We start from the raw sequence: 19796 nt of genomic DNA, 5'->3' as shown, positions 1-19796 counted from the left end.
TTTATTTTTGTCAGGATCGGATGGTATGGCCAAAAGTATGTGCACCCCCAAATATTACAGCTTTAGGGAATTGTTTGACATCACCTTCCTGAAAATCCCATTCAACCACAAGAGCTTTAGTGCGGTCGATCGCTGTTGTTGGCCGACGAGGCCTGGCTTGCAGTCGGCATTGCAGGTCATCCAATAAGTGTAAGATGTGGTTAAGGCTGCAGATCAGTCAAATTTATCCACACGAAACTCAGGTTGTAGTTGCCAGGTAACCAGTGGAGAGTCCAGGAAGTTAGCCTACTGCTCAGAGCCAGAAGATACTGCAGAACATAACCCCTGTAACATGATGAATTGTTGTTTTACCCTTCAGTTTTTGCACAGATTTGACATATGGGATATAACTTTTTACTCTTTTTATAAATTATTGAGCTGTACAGGTGCTGGTAGGTGGATTATGCCTCTGTTTTCTTTCTTAGTTTTAGCTAAGCTATCCAGCTGCTCGCCGTAGCTTCATATGAGAGTGATATTACTCTTTTCATCTAGCTCTCAGCCAGGAATAAGCGGAATACAGGCATACAAAAAAGGCGAACTTGTCCCTTAACAGAACTAAAAGTACCACCCTCAACATGTGTGATGTTTTTTTCCTTATTCAGTTTGTATCTTCTGCATCATGAGCGCCTGAGGCTGACTGACAGTTGAATAATGCTGTTCTGAACGAGGCGAGCAGCCGCGGGGAGACGAGCAGGCTAATAGCTCTGCTGATATTTAGACACTCATAATAGAGGGTGAATCCCCCTGTTGCTCTTTAGGCTATTTATACCATGTCGGAGAGGCGACTAAATGGATTTGTGCAGCATTCGACGACACACAGATGCACACAGGTTTATACGCATGAAAAGAAACCCCCATACCAAAATAACTTCCTCCACCAACACCAACCCTGCTGGACACACAGATGCCCCGACCTTTCCAAGACAGTTAATGCAGCCGAGCATCGATCAAACCCAAAGAAACTGATTTCAAGTTCTAGCAAAAACCCAAAGTTTTGTGCATTTGAGGAAAACAGAAAAATGTTTATAAAGTGATCCACAACTTTATGTATGTGTTGTATTTGAGTTAATAGTGCATACGTACTTTTGATTTTTTGAAAATTTCTGAAGGAAATATAATAATAAGATAATTATGAACATATTTAATTACACAACCTTAAAAAGTAACTTGTTACGTCTAAATTCAAATGATGTCGTTCAAATACTTTTGTTTTCCTGCTTCAGCAACATGCTGCAGTACTCTACAGACACTAATCTAGTGCTGCCAAATGTGTTAACCCTTACACACACCCTAACCCTAAGCCTACATTTACCAAAGACAATTTAATAGAATGAAAGTAAGGAAGAAAATTTGAAAAAAACAATGAATGTAAAAGTAACATTTTAATATAAACTGCACGTAGTTATTACCAACTAAAAGAAGTGGAAAACATACTCAGTCCAGTAATGCAGGGATGGGTAATCGAACAAAGTAACACACACATGCACACGCACACACACACACACACACACACACACGTTGACATACATGCCATCATACACGTGTGCCCCTGAAAGATGAATGGTGTCGGGTGCGGTGCGCCGTTGATTGTCTACTATTTCGTGTTGTGTATAATATGTCTTCTTCTTGTCAAGAGCGCGGCTGTTGTCGCATGTGGTGTTGGCTTTACTGGTTAACCCCTGGGACTGGGTGAGAGAATACAAGTGGGTAAGAGAGAGAGAGAGCGAGAGAGAGAGAGAGAGAGAGAGAGAGAGAGAGAGAGAGAGAGAGAGAGAGAGGAAATATGTGTTTGTGATGTTGTGAAAAAGAAGCAGAGTTGGAACGATAGACTGGGAGGAAGATGGAGAGACAGAGAGTGTGGAAGATGATGACATTAAGACAGATAGACAGAGATATAGAGAGAGAGAGAGAGAGAGAGAGAGAGAGAGAGAGAGAGAGAGAGAGAGAGAGAGAGAGAGAGAGAGAGAGAGAGGACAAGCTGAGCCAAAAACAAAAGTCTGGCCGGCTGAGTGGGTGACTGAAAGCTGGAAGCAGATCTGAACTCTTGTTAGCCGACAGCTGCTGAGTGACAGAGACCTTTGCTGGAAGAAGCAGCTGCTGATAGAAAGAAAAACAGAGCAGCGGCGGCACACCGCGCCTCAAGGCCGCATAACAGGACAACAGACCAGCGACGAAGAAGATTTATGAGCTGAATAAATTCCTCTACCAGCTCTAATGAGGTCTGACATGACATACGGACGGAGATAATTTATTGAGGGATTTTATTACTTGTATTATTTATTATTATTGTTTGCTTTTGTTTCCACCCCAAGTATGCTCTTGTAAAACATAATCACATCACTGTGTTCACTCTCCAACATGCTCTAATGCTACACTTCAAATTAGATATTCATAGTTTGGAAAGGGTGAGAAGTGCTCTCACACAATCAATTTCACAATTCGATTGATACACAAAATGTCAACAAAGACTTTTTTTCAGTACTTTAAACTGAGTTAGGGGCTGATTTTCCTCTGTTATATGGTAATGGTACAGTACTAAATGAAAAACTGGACTTCAGTGTCCCATAATGCACTTTTACCTTGGACTTTAGGTAGTTGTTTGATTGCTGATGTTTTTATTTGTATTGTGATATATTGACAGATACATAAAATAGTCACTTAAAATACTAATTCAACACATTTTTATAGCATACAGTAAACTAATTTGTTTGTGTGTTTGTCCCTAAAACTTGAAGCCAATTTGGAAATGTTCTTCAGATATTCTAATGGCCACAAGATGTTGAGTGTCGGACTCATTTATAAAACACAAAACACAAATGCGTACTTATTTATATAAAAATTGGATCTCAATAGCTAATTTCACCTCACTTGGTCTGGTATGACAAGTAGCTTATGGTAGCTAATGTTAGCTAACTTTAGATGGACATGTATACAGACATTATTATGGACATAAGTATGCTCTTGCTCTTTGACTCTCCTCTATTCTGACTTCAAACAATGAACAAGTTGGGGGTAAGCAATGAGCCCAACAATTGTAACCTGTGGGTGATGTCACAGACACCAGGTGCATGTTTTGTACAGTAAGAGTATCAGGTAACCTAGCCCGTTGTGATCATCCCTGTTTAAAGTGCTGTTGTTTTGGTGTACAGTAAATTCAGTCTTTTAAGAAAAGCATCACACAAACACCAGCGGTCGTGACATAAAAGCCAAAGAACTCTGGAGACCTCCCTTAAAGTGTTTATGTGTAATGTAGTAAGGCATCACCTACTTACTGTATCAATATTGTATTCATATTGGCAGTAAAACATGCCCTCTCTTCTGTTATTGTTGCATTATGGTGTTTGGAAGTGAGCTGCAGAGCCGGAGCTGTGTCCCCTGTGAGATCAGCTGTAAATGGCTTGTGGTTTTGTTGTGGTATTATTCTGGGGCTATTTTTGGCTCGGCCTGGCCTTTATTCAGACTGAAAACTGCGGCAGCACATAGGCCTACGAGCACTTACACTCATCGACTCTCATCTGGCTGTTTTCCTGGCCGCTCCCTCATGCCACTTCCTGCAGGAGAGAGGGGCCTTTTCCTGTGAACTTTCACCTCCAGCATGAACACCTGTTTCCTACTTCCTGTTATTGCCTCCAAGCACAGGAAGTTCACCATAAATGTCAGGAAAACGTAGAGTCTGGCTCATTTGGTGTCAGATGATGAAAAGGAGGGAGTGTAACACTCCACGCTTCGCTGGCGAGAGAGAATCGATTCAGCTTCCATCGAAAAATGAGTCAAACACACCAACAAGTATATTATAATTCTGACTACTGAAAATGACGTGATCCACTGATCAGTTCCTCACACAAGACTTACCACTCTGTCTGTTGTGTTGAACTACAAAAACATACAGTCCACTTGTCATCGCGGAGTGTTATTTTGTCTTTCGTTAACAAGACACGTGCACTGATAATTCGTCTGTTCTGTACTGTATCCGCCTGCTGCTGTCTTACCTTCTTACGTAACATTTTATCTTCCCATCAGTCCTGTGATTTGTAGTCTCCGCCTCACTGCTGAGTCAGCAGAATAACGCACTCTCTGTTGTGTGTCTCTTATCTGCTCAAACAGCCATGATTGAGCGCCTGCATTATATTATCTCTGCTGTAACTCGCACACGTGAAGGTCACACACCAAAAAATGGACAGAGGGGAGGAGAGGAGAGGAGAGGAGAGGTATAAACACTAAGGACACAAGGGGTAAAGGAAGGAAGGAAGAAAGAAAGGAAATTGTATTATCTGACATTCCACAAACTGATTTTGTGTCTCTCAACGAGAACGTTTAATATGTTTTTACATTATGTGTAAGTACCTGCCACACGGTGTACTCCACAGATTAATCTTTTTATCTTTTTATTTTGACACAATGTAAGGAGCTACAGACCTTTGCTCGCTGTACATCTGTTTAAAGAGGAAACTCTCCTGCCCTGTCATTAATATGTGCTTGTTCCAAAACTTTGCTGAAGTTACAATACTTGCCGTTTACTTCACATTCATACAAATGGAAATATTCTAGATGTATTATGCATCATTTGCACTCATCCCCAAAATTCAGCAGGACATGTTTGGTATCTCTGGAAACTTTGGGGCCTGTGGGTTTAAGCAAGTCTTGGCTGCACAGATGTAATGATGGAACCAGCAGAAACACACTCACAATGTTTAACAGTTTCCAAAAAAAAAAAAAGAGATTCATGGTCTGAAGTGGCAACTGGCCGTTTGTGTGGGATAATTCTTTTGTCACATACTTTTGAGCCAGGTTGTGACAGTTCAATTTTATCTACAAATCAGGAGCATTTTTTAATGACTCCAGCAGTTGTATTTTTCATCACTGAACCACACATGTTTTCTTTTTTTAAATAGTGTGTTTAACTTGAGCTGTGTCTATGGCTACGTTTGCACGTTACCCCATTAGGGCAAGAAAAATAATGTAATTTCATGTTGCATGTGTGTGTGTGTGTGTGTGTGTATAAGCACATTATGACAAGTTTAATGTCTCTCAGGAGAGGAAAATTTGCTCAGGAGGTCACTCAAACTGCAACATTACAGGACAAAAGCCAGCTCTAACCTTTCCCATGTGTGTCTATATGCACATAGAATACATATTATATGTTTGTATTGTTTGCATACCAGAAACAAAATGCTCCCAAATCCTGGTTAGGAGTCAGAAAAAGCCCTGAAATTGTTATGCATGTTAGAGCACTATAAAGCCTATACAAGTGTGTATGGATATATCTGTGAGTGTGTGTGCCTGTATGCATGAATGTTCATATCCAAGTTCACACTATGTCCCCTCGCTGTCAGTCTTTGTACCCCGGCTCTTCTGTCCTGCAGTTATTTTTAACCTGCAGAGGGTGGGCTTTGGGCTCCTGGACAGGTCGGGGATAAAAGAAAAAAAAAGACGGTGAGAGAGACGGAAAAAGAGGGATGACAGGTTGATGAGGGAGAGGCAGAGAGGAAGAGAGAGGGGCGACTAAGCCTATGGATCAGGAGGAGGCAGATTAAGCTAAAGTCCCCTACTTAAGACTTCAAAGTTCAAACTTCTGCAGCCTCAACAGTTGTCCGCTGTCCTCGACTTGCTGTGTGTGTGTGTATGTGTGTAGCCTACATGTAGGTGTGGACGTACATCTCAGAGAACATGTGTGTATTGTTTTGTGTTTGTCTGTTTATCTTTGTGGGATTGTATGGTATGCACATTTTTAGTACGAGTATTAAGTACAAGTGAAATTATGAATTTATGAGTGTCTTTGCGTGTGTGCATCTTTGCCCATCTGTGTCTGTGCATGTGTGTGTGTGTGTGTGTGTGTGTGTGTGTGTGTGTGTGTGGTTGTGTGTGTTGTCCTCCAATGACAACACTGAAAGACGGCCTTGTGACCTGGATGGAACGGGAGACAACGTCCGGACGACAATTACATGACAGCTCTGATATAGTGAGCTAGAGAAGAAGAAAGGAAGGAAAAATGGATGGATAGAGGGATGACGGAGTGATGGGAGATGAAGAAAAGCAAGAGAAACAAGAGAAGAGTGTTTGACTTATTAGTATGGAACAGGTTACAAATATGGGATTAAATCGAGGTTAAGTTGCTTTGACCTATTAGAAAATATTTTCAGACACGTCACCTTGCTAATATATGTGAAAATAAAAGATGAATACTGGAAAGATAGGTGCATACAGGCGCAGTTTAAAGGTCTGCATGCACAAGTATGCTAAATGCAATTTAAAAAATCTTATTTCACACAATTTAAAATATGTATGTGTGGATTTTTTTTCTCTTCGGCATGCAAACTTTAATTGCAATTTAAATGTATTTACAGATTTTATTGTTACTCTTTCAAGTTCAGGTTACTTTATTTGTACCTGTAGGTAAATTTGTTGCACAAATGGGATGATGTGTGCATCAGCATCCCATCAGCAAAAAGTTTAATATGAAAACATAAATACTTGTTTTTGTGTGTGTGTGTGTGTGTGTGTGTGTGTGTGTGTGTGTGTGTGTGTGTGTCATGGTTGTTAACCGTTTGCTTGCTGCCTCGTTTGTTAAATGAGACATCGTTCTCTCAGTTTTCCATGCTCTGGTGGTCTCAGCACCCTGTTAGCTTATCTTTACTACTTGTCTATGCAACACACACACACACACACACACACACACACACACACATGCCCCCTCTGCCTCGCTGTCTGTCTGCTTACAGGCTGTGAGGACAACAGGTCAACTTCAGGACAATGGAAATACTTTGTTAGGCAACTACTGTATTCTCCATCAGAGACTTAATTCAGTTGTAACATTTTAATATTTTCTCTTCACTCGCTTCTCAACATGATGACAATAAAGAAATAGGTGACGGGCAAAGTGGAAGCCTTATAAAACTTATGTTGATCATGTTATAAGAGGAGTGTTTTTTTCCCTTATAGATTCAAACAATAACTGCCATGACTTAAAATGATGATGTTTTTCTGTACATTTATGTTGCCCTACCACTGGGTTGGAGATTGTTTATTTTTGTAGAAAACATCCAATGCCAATCATCTGAGCCAAACAGTGGGAAGCTGGACAATTCAATGAGCTAAATGGAGTTGTTAAGATGATGTTATGAAATTATTAATGGTCTGGTTTGTTCATTCATCAAAGTATGAGGTTCATTGGACAAAAGGAGACAGCATTAGGGAGTTATGCTGTTACAGGGTGAAGAGCAGCACGGTCACAGAAGTAGATGTAGAGAGTACAGCTGCATACAAGGAATGAAACGTTCTCTAATGTAATGTCATTTTATCTAGACAGGAACAGTGCACAATTAAACATTAACCTTGTGTAAAAACAAGGAGAGGTTTTAGCACAATTGCTATGTTCCGTCCGTGGTCCCTTGGCAGGCAGATAATGATGACGAACTGCGCTATGTTTTAAATTTGAATTTGCTACACGGCTCTGACTAGGCGTCTGCAAAGTCATTTAGATTTCCTCCCACTGAGCAAATATAAACCCCAAGACTACGCCAGGTGAACCTCGTCAGGACATAACGAGCAGAGATGCATTGTGGGCCGACTGGATGAGGCTGATAAAGAGCTGCTAACCCTAAAAGAATCATTATTCTGGGGTTTATGGTCCCAGGCTGTTCCAGTAAAAAAACAAACATTGAATGCCTTTGTCACATTTTAAGATTTGTCCACTCAAAGTAGGGCTGCTCGATTATGGAAAAAAAAATCATAATCACGATTATTTTGGTCAATATTGAAATCATGATTATTTAACATGATTCCTCGTTGTCTTTTGGAAAGATGTTGCATCACTGAAGCTAAAAAACAGTAAAACAGCGAAACAAATCAACGGTGAAAACACCTTAAACTGTGAAATTTCCCTTAATACTTTCGCCCGTTTGAACTTTTGTTTTCATTCAGAACACAAGACAACAAAAGAGTTTATCTGAAAAACGTAATGTGCAAGCTAATGGTTTTTCTCGATTACTCGTTTTTGTGATCATTAGTAGCCGAAATCATAATCCCGATTAAAGTTCCGTTTAATTGTGCAGCCCTAACTCAAAGTATGAACTGTTAGCAGTTTTGGCATTCATAAACCCCCAACAGTCAAACCCTGAACTTGTCCCAAACTGCTCCAGAATCAAATCACCCCACTGTTGACATTGATTTGGACTTATCTGCTAAGCCGCCATCCCTGCTGAAGTCAACACTTCCCATCCCTGCTCCTCCTCCAGTGTATTCATGAACAGGAGATTGGCTTTCACCTTCGACCTGGGCCCAGCAGCTGCAGCAACAGGACGTTCTTGTCAGCAGCTGGATGGATGCCAAACCCTCCTCTCCTCTCTTCTGTGGCAGTGTTTCTCCTAAAAGATATAAAACTCTTCAAGGAGAAAAACATAAAACAAAAAGGGAGACACCAGAGATGCAAAAATGTTAAACCAGAGCGGCTGAGGAAAAAACAAACATGAAAGAGCCATCACCGTGATTGCCTGAATGCTGCCAACTGTCACATAATCTTCTTCTCTGTGGCGGCTATGCAGTAAGGTGCTGGGTGCAGAGGATTGTGGGTAGGTACGAGGCTGGCTGGCTAAGTCGGCCATTAGAGCGTACCAAATAAATCCAGGATGAAGATGATGATTTCACAACACCTTCAGATTGAGAACGGATTGTGTGTGTGGGAGTGTGTGTGTTTGACTTTGTCAGAAGAGGTTTAAAACCTCTTTAAAACTGCGGAAGGAGAGAAAAACAACAATATGGGAAGAGCGAAACGTGAGGGAAGAAAGCAGAGCAGGCGGAGGAGGAGGAGGAGGAGGAGTGGAGGCAAACGGAGAAGCTCATTAGAGAGAATCAGTTGGGTATGAAGATGGTAGATGTGATCATTAGGGCCAGAAGGGATCAGACATTACTGTACGCCACTGTTTATCCTCCCACCAACACTCTGTGCATGTGTGTTTGCGTGTTTGTGTGTGTGTGTGTGTGTGTGAGAATGTTTCAGTGCAGAGGATGAAAGGCTTCATGGGTAAAATCTTTTTGGCTCCCTCCCTCTCTCTCTCTCTCTCTCTCTCTCTCTCTCTCTCTCTCTCGCTGCCTGTCACTTGTTTATTTTATCCCTCGTCTCCATTTTTACCCCCCACTGCCTGCTCATCTCCTCACCACAAAAACAACCATCCTGAAAATGTTGGCACTCGGAAAAAAAAAAATGTGCGGGGACATTTCTTTTTTTCAGATGCAAAATTAGACTTCAACAGTGATAAACACCAATGAGTTCAAACCTTTTAAAGCACAATTAAGGCATCACACATCATTTATACATCTTCCCGCAGATGTTGTTTATTCCTAACATCGTGAGGATTTTGGAACACTTTCCTTATTTTCCCAAAACCTCCTGCATTAAAATCTATGTATTTTGTCGCAGATGTTGACCAATACAACACCTCTTCAGTCATTAAAATAATAAAAGTAGAGGATTGTGCAGAGGTATGATCTCTGAGAGTGCTTTTAGGGGCTGGATGATGACATTAAAAATGATTTTCTTCTCCAAGTAGTTCACTTCTCTCCAAACTAATTAATTACTATAGGTTTTGGTTGTTGTGTAATGCATGACAGTGGAACACAGTTGATTATTTTTCATGTCATTTTGAGAACCTTTGCCATATGTGCTTAGTGATTTCTAGTATTAAAGGTAACTCGACTATACTGGGCCAATGCTCAGAGCTCAACAGAAAACAGAGTGGCTCAGCTCCAGCAGTGTTCACACTTTGTTAGCACTTTGCTCTTCTCATTAATCTACACAGGACAGCAGATTGTAGCCGAGTCTCTGATAGCAGCAGGACGTAAACAGACGTGTTGAAGGAGCCTCTCTGTGTTCGAGCCTCGCAGTAACAACACTAATCAATAGAAAGGGACTACAAACTGCCACTCGTTCTGAGAGAAAAGATGAATGAACAAAAAGGAATAAAATTGCACCTGCTAATCCCGTAGAGCGACACACCAACGCCTCACAAACAAACACTCACAGGGGGGGAAGATAATTCTCTTATATTCAACTCTAAGCAGTGAATATTTGATGCTGTCTGCTGGTTTGAAGTGGCTCCCTCCTGCATGCCCCTTATTAATTTTCTATTTCTATGTAAATTCATCTTCCGCTTCGTGGAAAGCTGCGGTGCAGAGAGCGAGCTGTGGAATGCGGCGTGGCAACAAACTGCTGCATCGAGGCTGCTGCCGCGCGGATGTAGTTTGGCTTAAAACTGCAGCAACCAGAGGGGAAGGGAGGAGGGAGAAAGGAGAGGGGGAGACAGGGGAGGTAATTGGTATGGCCTTCGCATTTTTCTTTTGTAAGTTGAATTGATCCCCCTCGCTTTGAATCTTTCTTTTTCCTTCTCTTTCCTCTTAATTTCTCTGTGTGGAAAAACAGAAAGCAAAAAATAGTGCGTCTCGTGCTCTTTTCTCTGAATCAATCAGCCCCTCCCTCGCTCCCTGTCTCTTTCATTTTATCGTCCTCTTTTCTTTATCAAGGCCAAGTCATTTTATCTCCTCAGCCCTCCCTCGTCTCCAACCCACACTCTTCTTTTCTGCCATCAATATGAATATTCGACATTCAGACAGACAGCATAGATAGCAGTGGTATACAGTAGTTTGCTCTGCAGAGAGTGGGATCAATGCTAGGAGGAGAAAGCGCGGCACTTGTACACACACCCACATGTTTTAGCGAGGCGGCTAATGTGCTGCAGAAGTCGATAACCTCTCCAGCTGCAGGTGTCCTTGTTTGTGAAAAACGACTTTGCATTTGTGAGCTGAAGAGCAAAGTAAATGAAGTTGCAGCAGAAGTTGTTGTTTTTGTGTCGAATGTTGACGGAGTCTTACACTTTCCTCTGGTCTGTTTCCATTCGGCAAAGTGATGCTTGCTTTACTGAGAGAAATAGCAGCTATCCTATTGAACCCATCACTATTCACTTTCACTCACTCAAAATGATGTCAAATCTATCATTTATAGAATTTGGAAAATCATGAAAACAAAGCATTAACGCAATCCACAGAAATGTGTGTACAATAAAAAAAATCTTGTAAAGTGATTTCATTTTGATTAAATTCACTGAGAGAGCCCTCGTGTTTTATATCATTGTAAACGGTGAGGGACATTTTTCACTATTTTCTGACATTTTGTAGACTTAACATTAAATAGATTAGTTGTAATGTAATCCAATCTTTTTAAAGAATAAGGAATTTGTTGCACCCCAATTGCATGCTTGGATGAAATTTAGAATGGCATTAGAATCACTTCAGGTTAATGACGTCCCATAGACTGTCACAAACCGCTCCGCACAGCCATGACAAAAAAGGGAGATGCGCACAACAAAGCCAATTAACAAATGATATATTAGTTTAAATAATAACATAAAAGGAAACTTAAACGGTGGGGTGTGTATTCAGTAAGGTCAGTAGTGTGGGTGGGTGCATGAGTGAAAGAATGTACTGTATGTGCAGTGTTGTGAGATGCAGCAACACACCCAAGGCCAGGATGATGTGTCAAAGAGGAGAGACCACAAAGGAACTCAAGAGGGCCTTTAAATGGTTCACTAGGGCGGCTGTGACTCTTTTGAAGGTCAGTTGTTCGATCCCAGGCCCTGCAGTCCCATGTCAAAGTGTGGGCAAGACACTGGACCCCGAATTTCTCCCATGTGTGGATGTTTATCTGATGACCAGGTGGCACCTTGTATGGCAGCCTCGGCCACCAGTGTATGAATGTTTGTGTGAATGGTACAATACAGTGTAAAAGTGCTTTGAGTTGTTAAGCCTAGAAAAGTGCTATATAAAAACAGTTCATTTATAGCCTGGATGCCAGCCGAACTTAGCCCCGCCCACAACATTTGAGGTCGGGAAGTTCGGTCTGGACTTGATCTGTTGTGGAGCAACTATGCTCAAACCAGAGCTGTTCGGACCAATCAATTTGTCAGGGCGGGCTTTATAAGATGATGGACAGATGATCAACAGTAACGAAATCAATCACGTCACCAAAGAGCGCTTGGGTTGAATTTGTTTACGACAAAGATGGCTGCCTTCGCGTCTGTTATAGAAGATATCGACAGCGCATTAATTTTAAAAGGGGAACAGAGAACCGCGATCACGTATGTATACACATTGCCACACCCGTCCGCACGCCTCTGCCTTTGCTCTGTCGAAGCCTGCCTTTGACTTGCAGCTTCTGTGACGTCTGTCTCCTGTGTACTTCCGAGTTCTCCTGTCACCGTGTGTTTATCTTTCGCGCCGGGCCCCGCACCGTTACGGACTAGTCCATTCCATCGTGAAAGTAGGGGGTGCAAGCAGGGCGCCTGCAGCTGCAAGGAGGGTGCCGATTTGCCAATTCCCCACACAGTGAAATGGTAGATAACAGAAAACCGCTTCGCGGCGCAGATTATTATTATTTTTTTTTTTAAGTTCTCGTGCCGCCCACCATGGGCGACTGCCCGGTTCGCCTGTGCCAAAAACCGCCACTGGTTCTAGATCTATCCAATTGAGTGCAGAGGCATTTTCTTTCCTGGTTCGGTTGAAACACGCCCCATAATCACAGCCCAATGGAGCAGTATCAGACTCATATTCTGACTAGAATCTGATTATGACCACGTCAGGCTAGTTCATTTACATTTAGTCCACAGAGCCCAGGTGTTGCCAGTGTTACTAATGAACCCAGGTGCTGCCGCTGTACTAACGAGCCTCTGCCACGCCCTCCTGAAGTACCTGCAAAGAAAGCAGCCACACAAACAAAGTAACAGGCAGACATGGCAGAGAGGGTCCACACAGCAGTCACAGCAGTGTACTATGTGTCAATTCTCCAATAACTGTAAAAAACGAAAATCCACTAAAGAACATAATTTCCATTCCAGTGTTACATATGATGAACAAATGAAAAAGTATAATAACTGAAAATGAAATATACCACGCTGTGTTTGGACATGGAGAGTGTGTACATATGCGTGTGTGTGTGTGTGTGTGTGTGTGTGTGTGTGTGTGTGTCATTGCCTCACTCCTGTTCACTACCCTTTGAATGCTGGAGCTGTGTTTCCATGACAACGCTGACCCCTGGGAGTCAATGTTAGTTTTTTTACACAAGTAGCCTCTTTAGAATTCCTCTCTCTCTCTCTCTCTCTCTCTCTCTCTCTCTCTCTCATCCATCCTTCCCTCCCACTCTATGTGCCTCTATCTACCTTTTCATCACCTGTTCTTTCACCAACTTGCACTTTGTCTATTTCTCTTCTTTCCTCTCTGTTACGTACCAAAGAAAAAAATTAGTTATGTGTTAAGTTGGTGGAGACACTGTAATTGCACACTCCTAATGTTGTATGTCTATCGCATATCTTTCTCCTTCAGGACATCATTACACTGCTGACACACACAGACACACACACACACACACACACACACACACACACACACACACACACACACACACACACACACACACACACACATCTCTCCATCTCGCTCTCTCTGTATTCAAACATGGTTCAGTCTCTCTCCCTCTTTTCTTTGGCTCTTTTTGGCTCCCGTCCTTCTCGAGGACACCAAAGCAGTTCCTGACAAAGTCCTTTTCAGCACTGACCTTGCTTTTAAAGTCTACTCTTGAGCTGAACAATGTGTGTACCATTTTACCCTGTTTTGCATGACAAAAGAAAGATTTTTCATCGCCAATCCCCACCTCTGTGGAAAACCAATAACATATGTTTTCTTTTCTTTTCTTTTTCCTCTTTTTTCCCCCCCGACTTCCCTGCCCCTTCCACCAGGCGAAGCTGATTGTCCCCAACAGCACGGCAGGGCTGATCATCGGTAAAGGTGGAGCCACAGTTAAGGCGGTGATGGAGCAGTCCGGGGCGTGGGTCCAGCTATCCCAAAAGCCCGAGGGCATCAACCTGCAGGAACGCGTTGTCACCATCAGCGGGGAGCCAGAGCAGAACCGCAAGGCCGTCGAGATCATTGTCCAGAAGATCCAGGAGGATCCGCAGAGCTCTTCCTGCCTCAACATCTCCTACTCCAACATCACAGGACCCGTCGCCAACTCCAACCCCACTGGCTCCCCATACGCCAACTCCACCGAGGTAATGCCGTCCGCGGCAGCCGCTGCAGCAGCCACGGCTTCCTCTCTGCTTGGCCAGGCCAGCCTGGCTGGAGTCGGGGCCTTCCCAACCACCATGTCCAGCCTCTCAGGCAACGACCTGCTGGCCATCACCTCCGCCCTCAACACCCTGGCCAGCTACGGCTACAACACCAACTCCCTGGGCCTGGGGCTGAATCCCGCTGCAGCCTCAGGGGTGTTAGCAGCTGTGGCAGCTAACGCTAACCCGGCAGCAGCCGCAGCAGCTAATTTGTTAGCATCCTACGCCAGCGATGCATCCACCAGCGCAGGTCACCCAGCGGCAGGTCTCGGAGGCTTCTCCCTGGGATCCCTGGCTGCCGCTACAGGGGCCACCAATGGCTACTTAAGCGCCGCATCGCCCCTGGTGGCATCATCTCTACTGGCCACGGAGAAGCTAGCAGAAGGAGCAAAGGAAGTCGTCGAGATCGCTGTGCCAGAAAACCTGGTGGGAGCCATCTTAGGGAAAGGAGGGAAGACGCTAGTGGAGTACCAGGAGCTGACTGGCGCCAGGATCCAGATCTCCAAGAAAGGCGAGTTCATCCCTGGAACTCGGAACAGGAAGGTGACCATCACAGGTTCCCAGGCCGCCACACAGGCTGCACAGTACCTGATCAGCCAGCGAATCACTTACGAGCAGGGGGTACGTGCCACCAACCCACAGAAGGTGGGCTAAACCTGACAGCCAATGAGAAACGAGGAGGAAAAGAGGAAGAAAAAAAAAAGAGTGGGGGTTTGGGGGAGGAGTATAAAAAAGTGAGAGTGAGAATGGAAGAAGGAGAGGAGAGCAAGAATGTCAGAAGGAATCGTCCGCGCCGTTTTCTTCTGCGTGTTTTCAGTATTCTCTATTAAAAAAAAAAAAATTTGACGCGAAGCAAAAATGTGCTGAGAAGACGAGGAGGGAGAGGAGTGAGTTATCACGCTGAAAAACCAAGAAAAAAATGTGTAACATGTAAATAAGGTTTTATTACTTAACGTCTTGACCTTTCGGGATTTTTTATTGTTTTGTTTCATGGTTTTGTTTAGTAAATTAAGCTGTCTGTTTGTTTGTTTGTTTGTGTATTGTGTGGACAAAGCTGAATGCCATGTAGACAGGCCGACTGCCTGAGAGGTGACAGGAAGTAGGGGGAGGGAGGGAAGGGCATGGGCACGGAGAGGGGGAGGGTTTGCGTTTACAGGGTACAACCCTCCGCCCCCCCAACCCAAAATCCCTTATGGAAACAACCCTTACCCCTCCCTCCCCCTGCATCCCACACCCCACACCCTCCCGTAGGGTTTTTGTTTTTCTTCTAGTTTTGATTTGCCCCTCGGCCCCTGGCCCCGCCTCCTCCCAAAGCCTCTCTCACTACTTGCCCACAGCCTTGCCCTGCCCTCCCCCCTCCTCCCTTTTACAAGGGTTTATAATGAGCAAGACTGCAAACTTAAGGTTGGTGTGTGAGGGAAGAAACGTCCTCGAATCCCCCCCAACCCCTTTTATTCTCTCCCCCGCCTATGATCTCACCTCCCCCCTCTGCCCCTCTTTCTGAGAGATGAAGAAAGGGTGAAGTGAAATTGGGGTGTGGGGGGGGAGAAAATCAGCTGGGCGTTTCTTCATTTGCACACCGCCCCCCCTGTATACCCTGTGATGTATCCCACTAGCAGTGCAGCGCCGCAGGTGTTATGGCACGTAGCCCCCCACCCCCACCCCTCCCAGCCCACACGCGCAGCTCTACTGTTTGAGATAGAATGCCGAGGCGCACGCTGATGATCTCACGTAGTGCGAAACCGACGAGAGTGATACTGTGCAAGCTGCGGCAAAACACAGGATCTATGGCATCTTTTTGCAGTCTGCTGTGATAATTCTGTTAATGATAATGTCATGACTATTACGATAGGAATCATCACCATCGTCATTATTTATTAATGAGTTCACCCATAAAAAGCTCAGTTGTTTCTTTATTTTTTATCTGTGAATTCAGGTTGACATGAATGTAAATGAGACTATTTTTGATTTGAATCTTTTGTTTTAATTTAAGTGGATTGAAGATGAATAGTAATGTCACATAGTGTAATATATGTCTTATTTAAGTCCAGTAAGAAAGCCGCCCCAGGCATTAATATCATCGCAGTGAAGGATCACCTTATATATCCAGTCAAAGAGCAGAACAGGGAACGCGCACACACACACACATATATATACACACACACACACACACACACACACACACACACACACACACACACACACACACGTACACACTGAAACAAAATAATATGATGCCATATTTGGTGCTAGAAAAGGGAATTCACCATATCTATGATGCAGACTGCATTAGCAAGACAATATCTGAAAACCACTCACACCACAGGCTGCAGTGCACCATCTTAGCAGCTATATTAAGCTCTAACGCCTGGTCATTCTAAATCTGTAGTAATATGCCCTGTTACAGTTTGCCCACAAAGCTAAATTGGAACTGAACTGAATAATTGAGTTGAACTGAGCCTAGTTCTCAGATGAACTGCTACTGCCCAGCCTGTGGTCTTACAAACCCTTCAGACAAACCCAATCTACAGACTAGATCAAGCAAGAGCACTTAAGACTACTGAGAAATGCAAACATTGAGAAACACTGAAACATGACGAGGGAACGTTGTTCGTCCGGTGTCCACTGCTAAATCTGCGAGCCTCACTGGTAGATTTACTATTTTGAGACAGCGTGTATATCAGTAAAGGAGAGAAATAGCCTCACTGATCTTTGCCCTTATCAGGCAACCGTCCGACTGCCGCTGAGGTAAAAGGCAGACATGACAGATTTTCAACATACGTCCAGGGAGCTGAGCTCGTTTCTGCCTCTGGCAAACTGCAGGTCTCCCATGGCAACAGGTTTACGGCCCACTGTAGACACAAGAGGCTGCTGAAGATGCTGTTGTTTCTTTTGTTGTTAATTTTTTTGTTTGTGTCGTGTGTTTTTTTACAATCGGAGTACACTGAATTTTTGTCTTAATGCACTGTGAAGCGAGGGAGCGGTTCTCTCTGCCTATGAGGTTTAGGGATGTGTGCTGTAGGCGGCATCGCGATTGGACGGTTTTTGTATGGCAGGGATAAAAAAAAAATAAACACACATATATGAATATATATGTAGAATGCATATGAAGAACTTCACCAGAAATGTACGTCGTAATGAATACTGAAAGAGGAGAAAGAGACTAGATCGATGAAGAGGATCAATCAATTGAGGTCACGAGTTGAGATCAATTAGATTCTGCTTACCTGTTGTCTTGGAAAAGTGTTTTGTAATCAGAGGGTGGGATGTTGGGGGAGTGTTAGGTGTCCAGTAGCAAATTAAAGTGACTGGAACAAATTATAAATTCACTTTTCTATCGCAGCTGTGTCTTTTTCATAAACAGTTGAAATTGATAATGTACTGTACATCCAATGGGCAAACCCCTGGACACATATTTAAGTCCAACAGGAGTTGAAGTGTGACGGAATGTAAAATGCCAAAAATGAGGAGGGGGTGCATTTGATTTATTGACCTAAACAGCCTGGTGAGGGGAGGGAACTCCTCCGAGATAAAAAAAAAAACGAAAAAAAAAACTTTTTTTTATTCTTTTTAAACCAATCCGACCCAAAATCCTCCACTGTGCTATCGAATGTGTCACTCTCTGTTGGAGCGCCAGTGAGGGTTTATCTCCACAGCTTGGTAAGGAGGCTTCTTTACTCCCATCTAACACCATCCACACTCACCCTCCCTCCCACCCAGTGCACTCCCATCCTGACACCCCCTCTCCTCCTACTACATCGCTCCATGGGTGACTATGTCTGGTATTACGATCAATGCATGTCTGCTGCTTGCCCTGACAAACACCACAGATTGAGTCTCTCTTCTCTTTGCCTCCTCGGGCGGCTGAGGCTCGGAGACACCACGATGCACCACCATCAGAAAACGACCACGCCTGCAGACGGAGTCATAGTTGAGGCTGGCAGGGCACAGTGCATAAACCCTCTTATCTGTAGTTTGGATCAGTGAGTTTTATTTTTAATAAGAGAAATATTGTTGATTTGGAATAGCTTGCTGCACAAACATAAAACATACACATCGTGAGGGAATATTTTGCCATTGATGGGGTTTGACTGGATTTATGTTTGATATTTTGTGGCAAAAACCTCATTAAGACCATAGAAAGATAGTAGTCGTTGTAGATAGTGTGCTTTTGTTCCACTGTAGTACTGTACTGTGCTGTAAACAGTCAGTAACCGATTTCCCAGTTTATTTAGTGCACGTTACGCCAGGTTTGAGCAGGTAGATTACTGCTTGTTTTATCATTCATCAAGCAAAAATGGCAAACAATTACTGATAACAGCTTTCCAAATGTGAGGATATGCTGCTCTTATTTGTCTTGTATCATTGTACGTTGGATATGTTTGGTGTTCGGACTGTTGGTCAGACAAAACAAGGAATTTGGACGTAGCTGTTCTGGTAACTTGACTGTTTTCACTATTTTCTGACATTTTATAGACTGAACAAATATTCAATTCATCTAAATTAAGATTTTGAAGATGAATGCTTAATTAAAGATTCATTCCTCCATTCAGACAAACCTGCTTCTATGGAAAACCGATGGTGGGGATTCTTTATCGCAGTCAGAGCAGGTTCAGTTTGTTGTACAACTTGCCTCATTGCTAACTTACTTTGTAAGCAGCACAGTGCGTTTACAGTGGAAAAACTGCATTGAAATTCCTGATATAGGTGCCAGTTGAGTTGATTACTACTGGACGGATTTCTTTTTCATCTCATTAATTAAACCTTAGAAAGATCTTTTCTTAGTTTGTCTTTTATACAGCGGCCAATCTCTTAAGTTATGTTAATGTTAGGGGGTCGAGATAAAATGTGATGAGTACTGGAAGCAATACACGTAGTGGCATGTTGTCCTGTCCTTTATCCTCTGTCTGCTTTGGATTTAGATGTTGAATAGGTTTACATTTTATTTTATTTTTAATTTGTGGACAATGCTGCTATACAATAACTGATGTACTAAAAATACAAGGTTAAAACATATCGAAATCTGTCCTTTAGCTGGAGAGGCTAGTCTCAATACGAGCTCTGTTATAAGCTGACGATAAGTTAATAATAGTGTAATTCTAACCTGAACAAGTTAAACCTGTGCCAAAATAGGTCTTTACAAAGTGAAACTGTAAATGTGTTGAACCCACATAAGATAAGAGGAAACATACTTTTATATTAAGAAAATGTGAAAAGTGCCAAATGAACCATATTTATAATTTACGTAGGAAGAGAGTGGTCCACGTGACAGTTTTTAAGAACTAAGTAGACTAACTGTCAAAGCGCCTCAGTATAGCAGTTTGTTTAAACCCTCTCTGTTCCTGCCACAAGACGAGGGACCGCCATGTTAGCTGAGGATTAGCCAGTCCTCTGGGAACTACACTTCCCAGAATGCAACAGCACTATGACTCTGGGGGCTAGACAAATCAACATAGCGATAGGTTAGCATAATTATGCTAAAAAAATGTGACTTGATAGCATTCTTAAATACAGCCTTTTATAGTTACAATGAAAATGTATTTTGTGGAAATAGATGTTATCTTTTTTGCACGTCTATATTGCATGATATCAAAGTAAAGCGTGGACAAA

The 19796-nt window shown here is 43.0% G+C and overlaps 1 protein-coding gene across 2 annotated transcripts in view; it reads left to right on the top strand.

The window, feature by feature from the left end:
* The window catches only part of nova2 (NOVA alternative splicing regulator 2), an 87770-nt gene extending 67974 nt beyond the window's left edge, over positions 1 to 19796 (top strand). For both annotated transcript variants that reach the window (XM_036001633.1, XM_031284682.2), the window contains one exon: positions 13818 to 19796. In XM_036001633.1, the coding sequence (XP_035857526.1) occupies positions 13818 to 14840 (1023 nt within the window). In that variant the 3' untranslated portion in view covers positions 14841 to 19796. The remainder of the gene's footprint in view (positions 1 to 13817) is intronic.

This window comes from Sander lucioperca, chromosome 5 (assembly GCF_008315115.2).
Source record: "Sander lucioperca isolate FBNREF2018 chromosome 5, SLUC_FBN_1.2, whole genome shotgun sequence".
NCBI classification, from domain to species: Eukaryota; Metazoa; Chordata; class Actinopteri; order Perciformes; family Percidae; genus Sander; species Sander lucioperca.
Note: the sequence above shows the minus strand (reverse complement) of the source record. Positions and strands in the feature narration are given on the sequence as shown.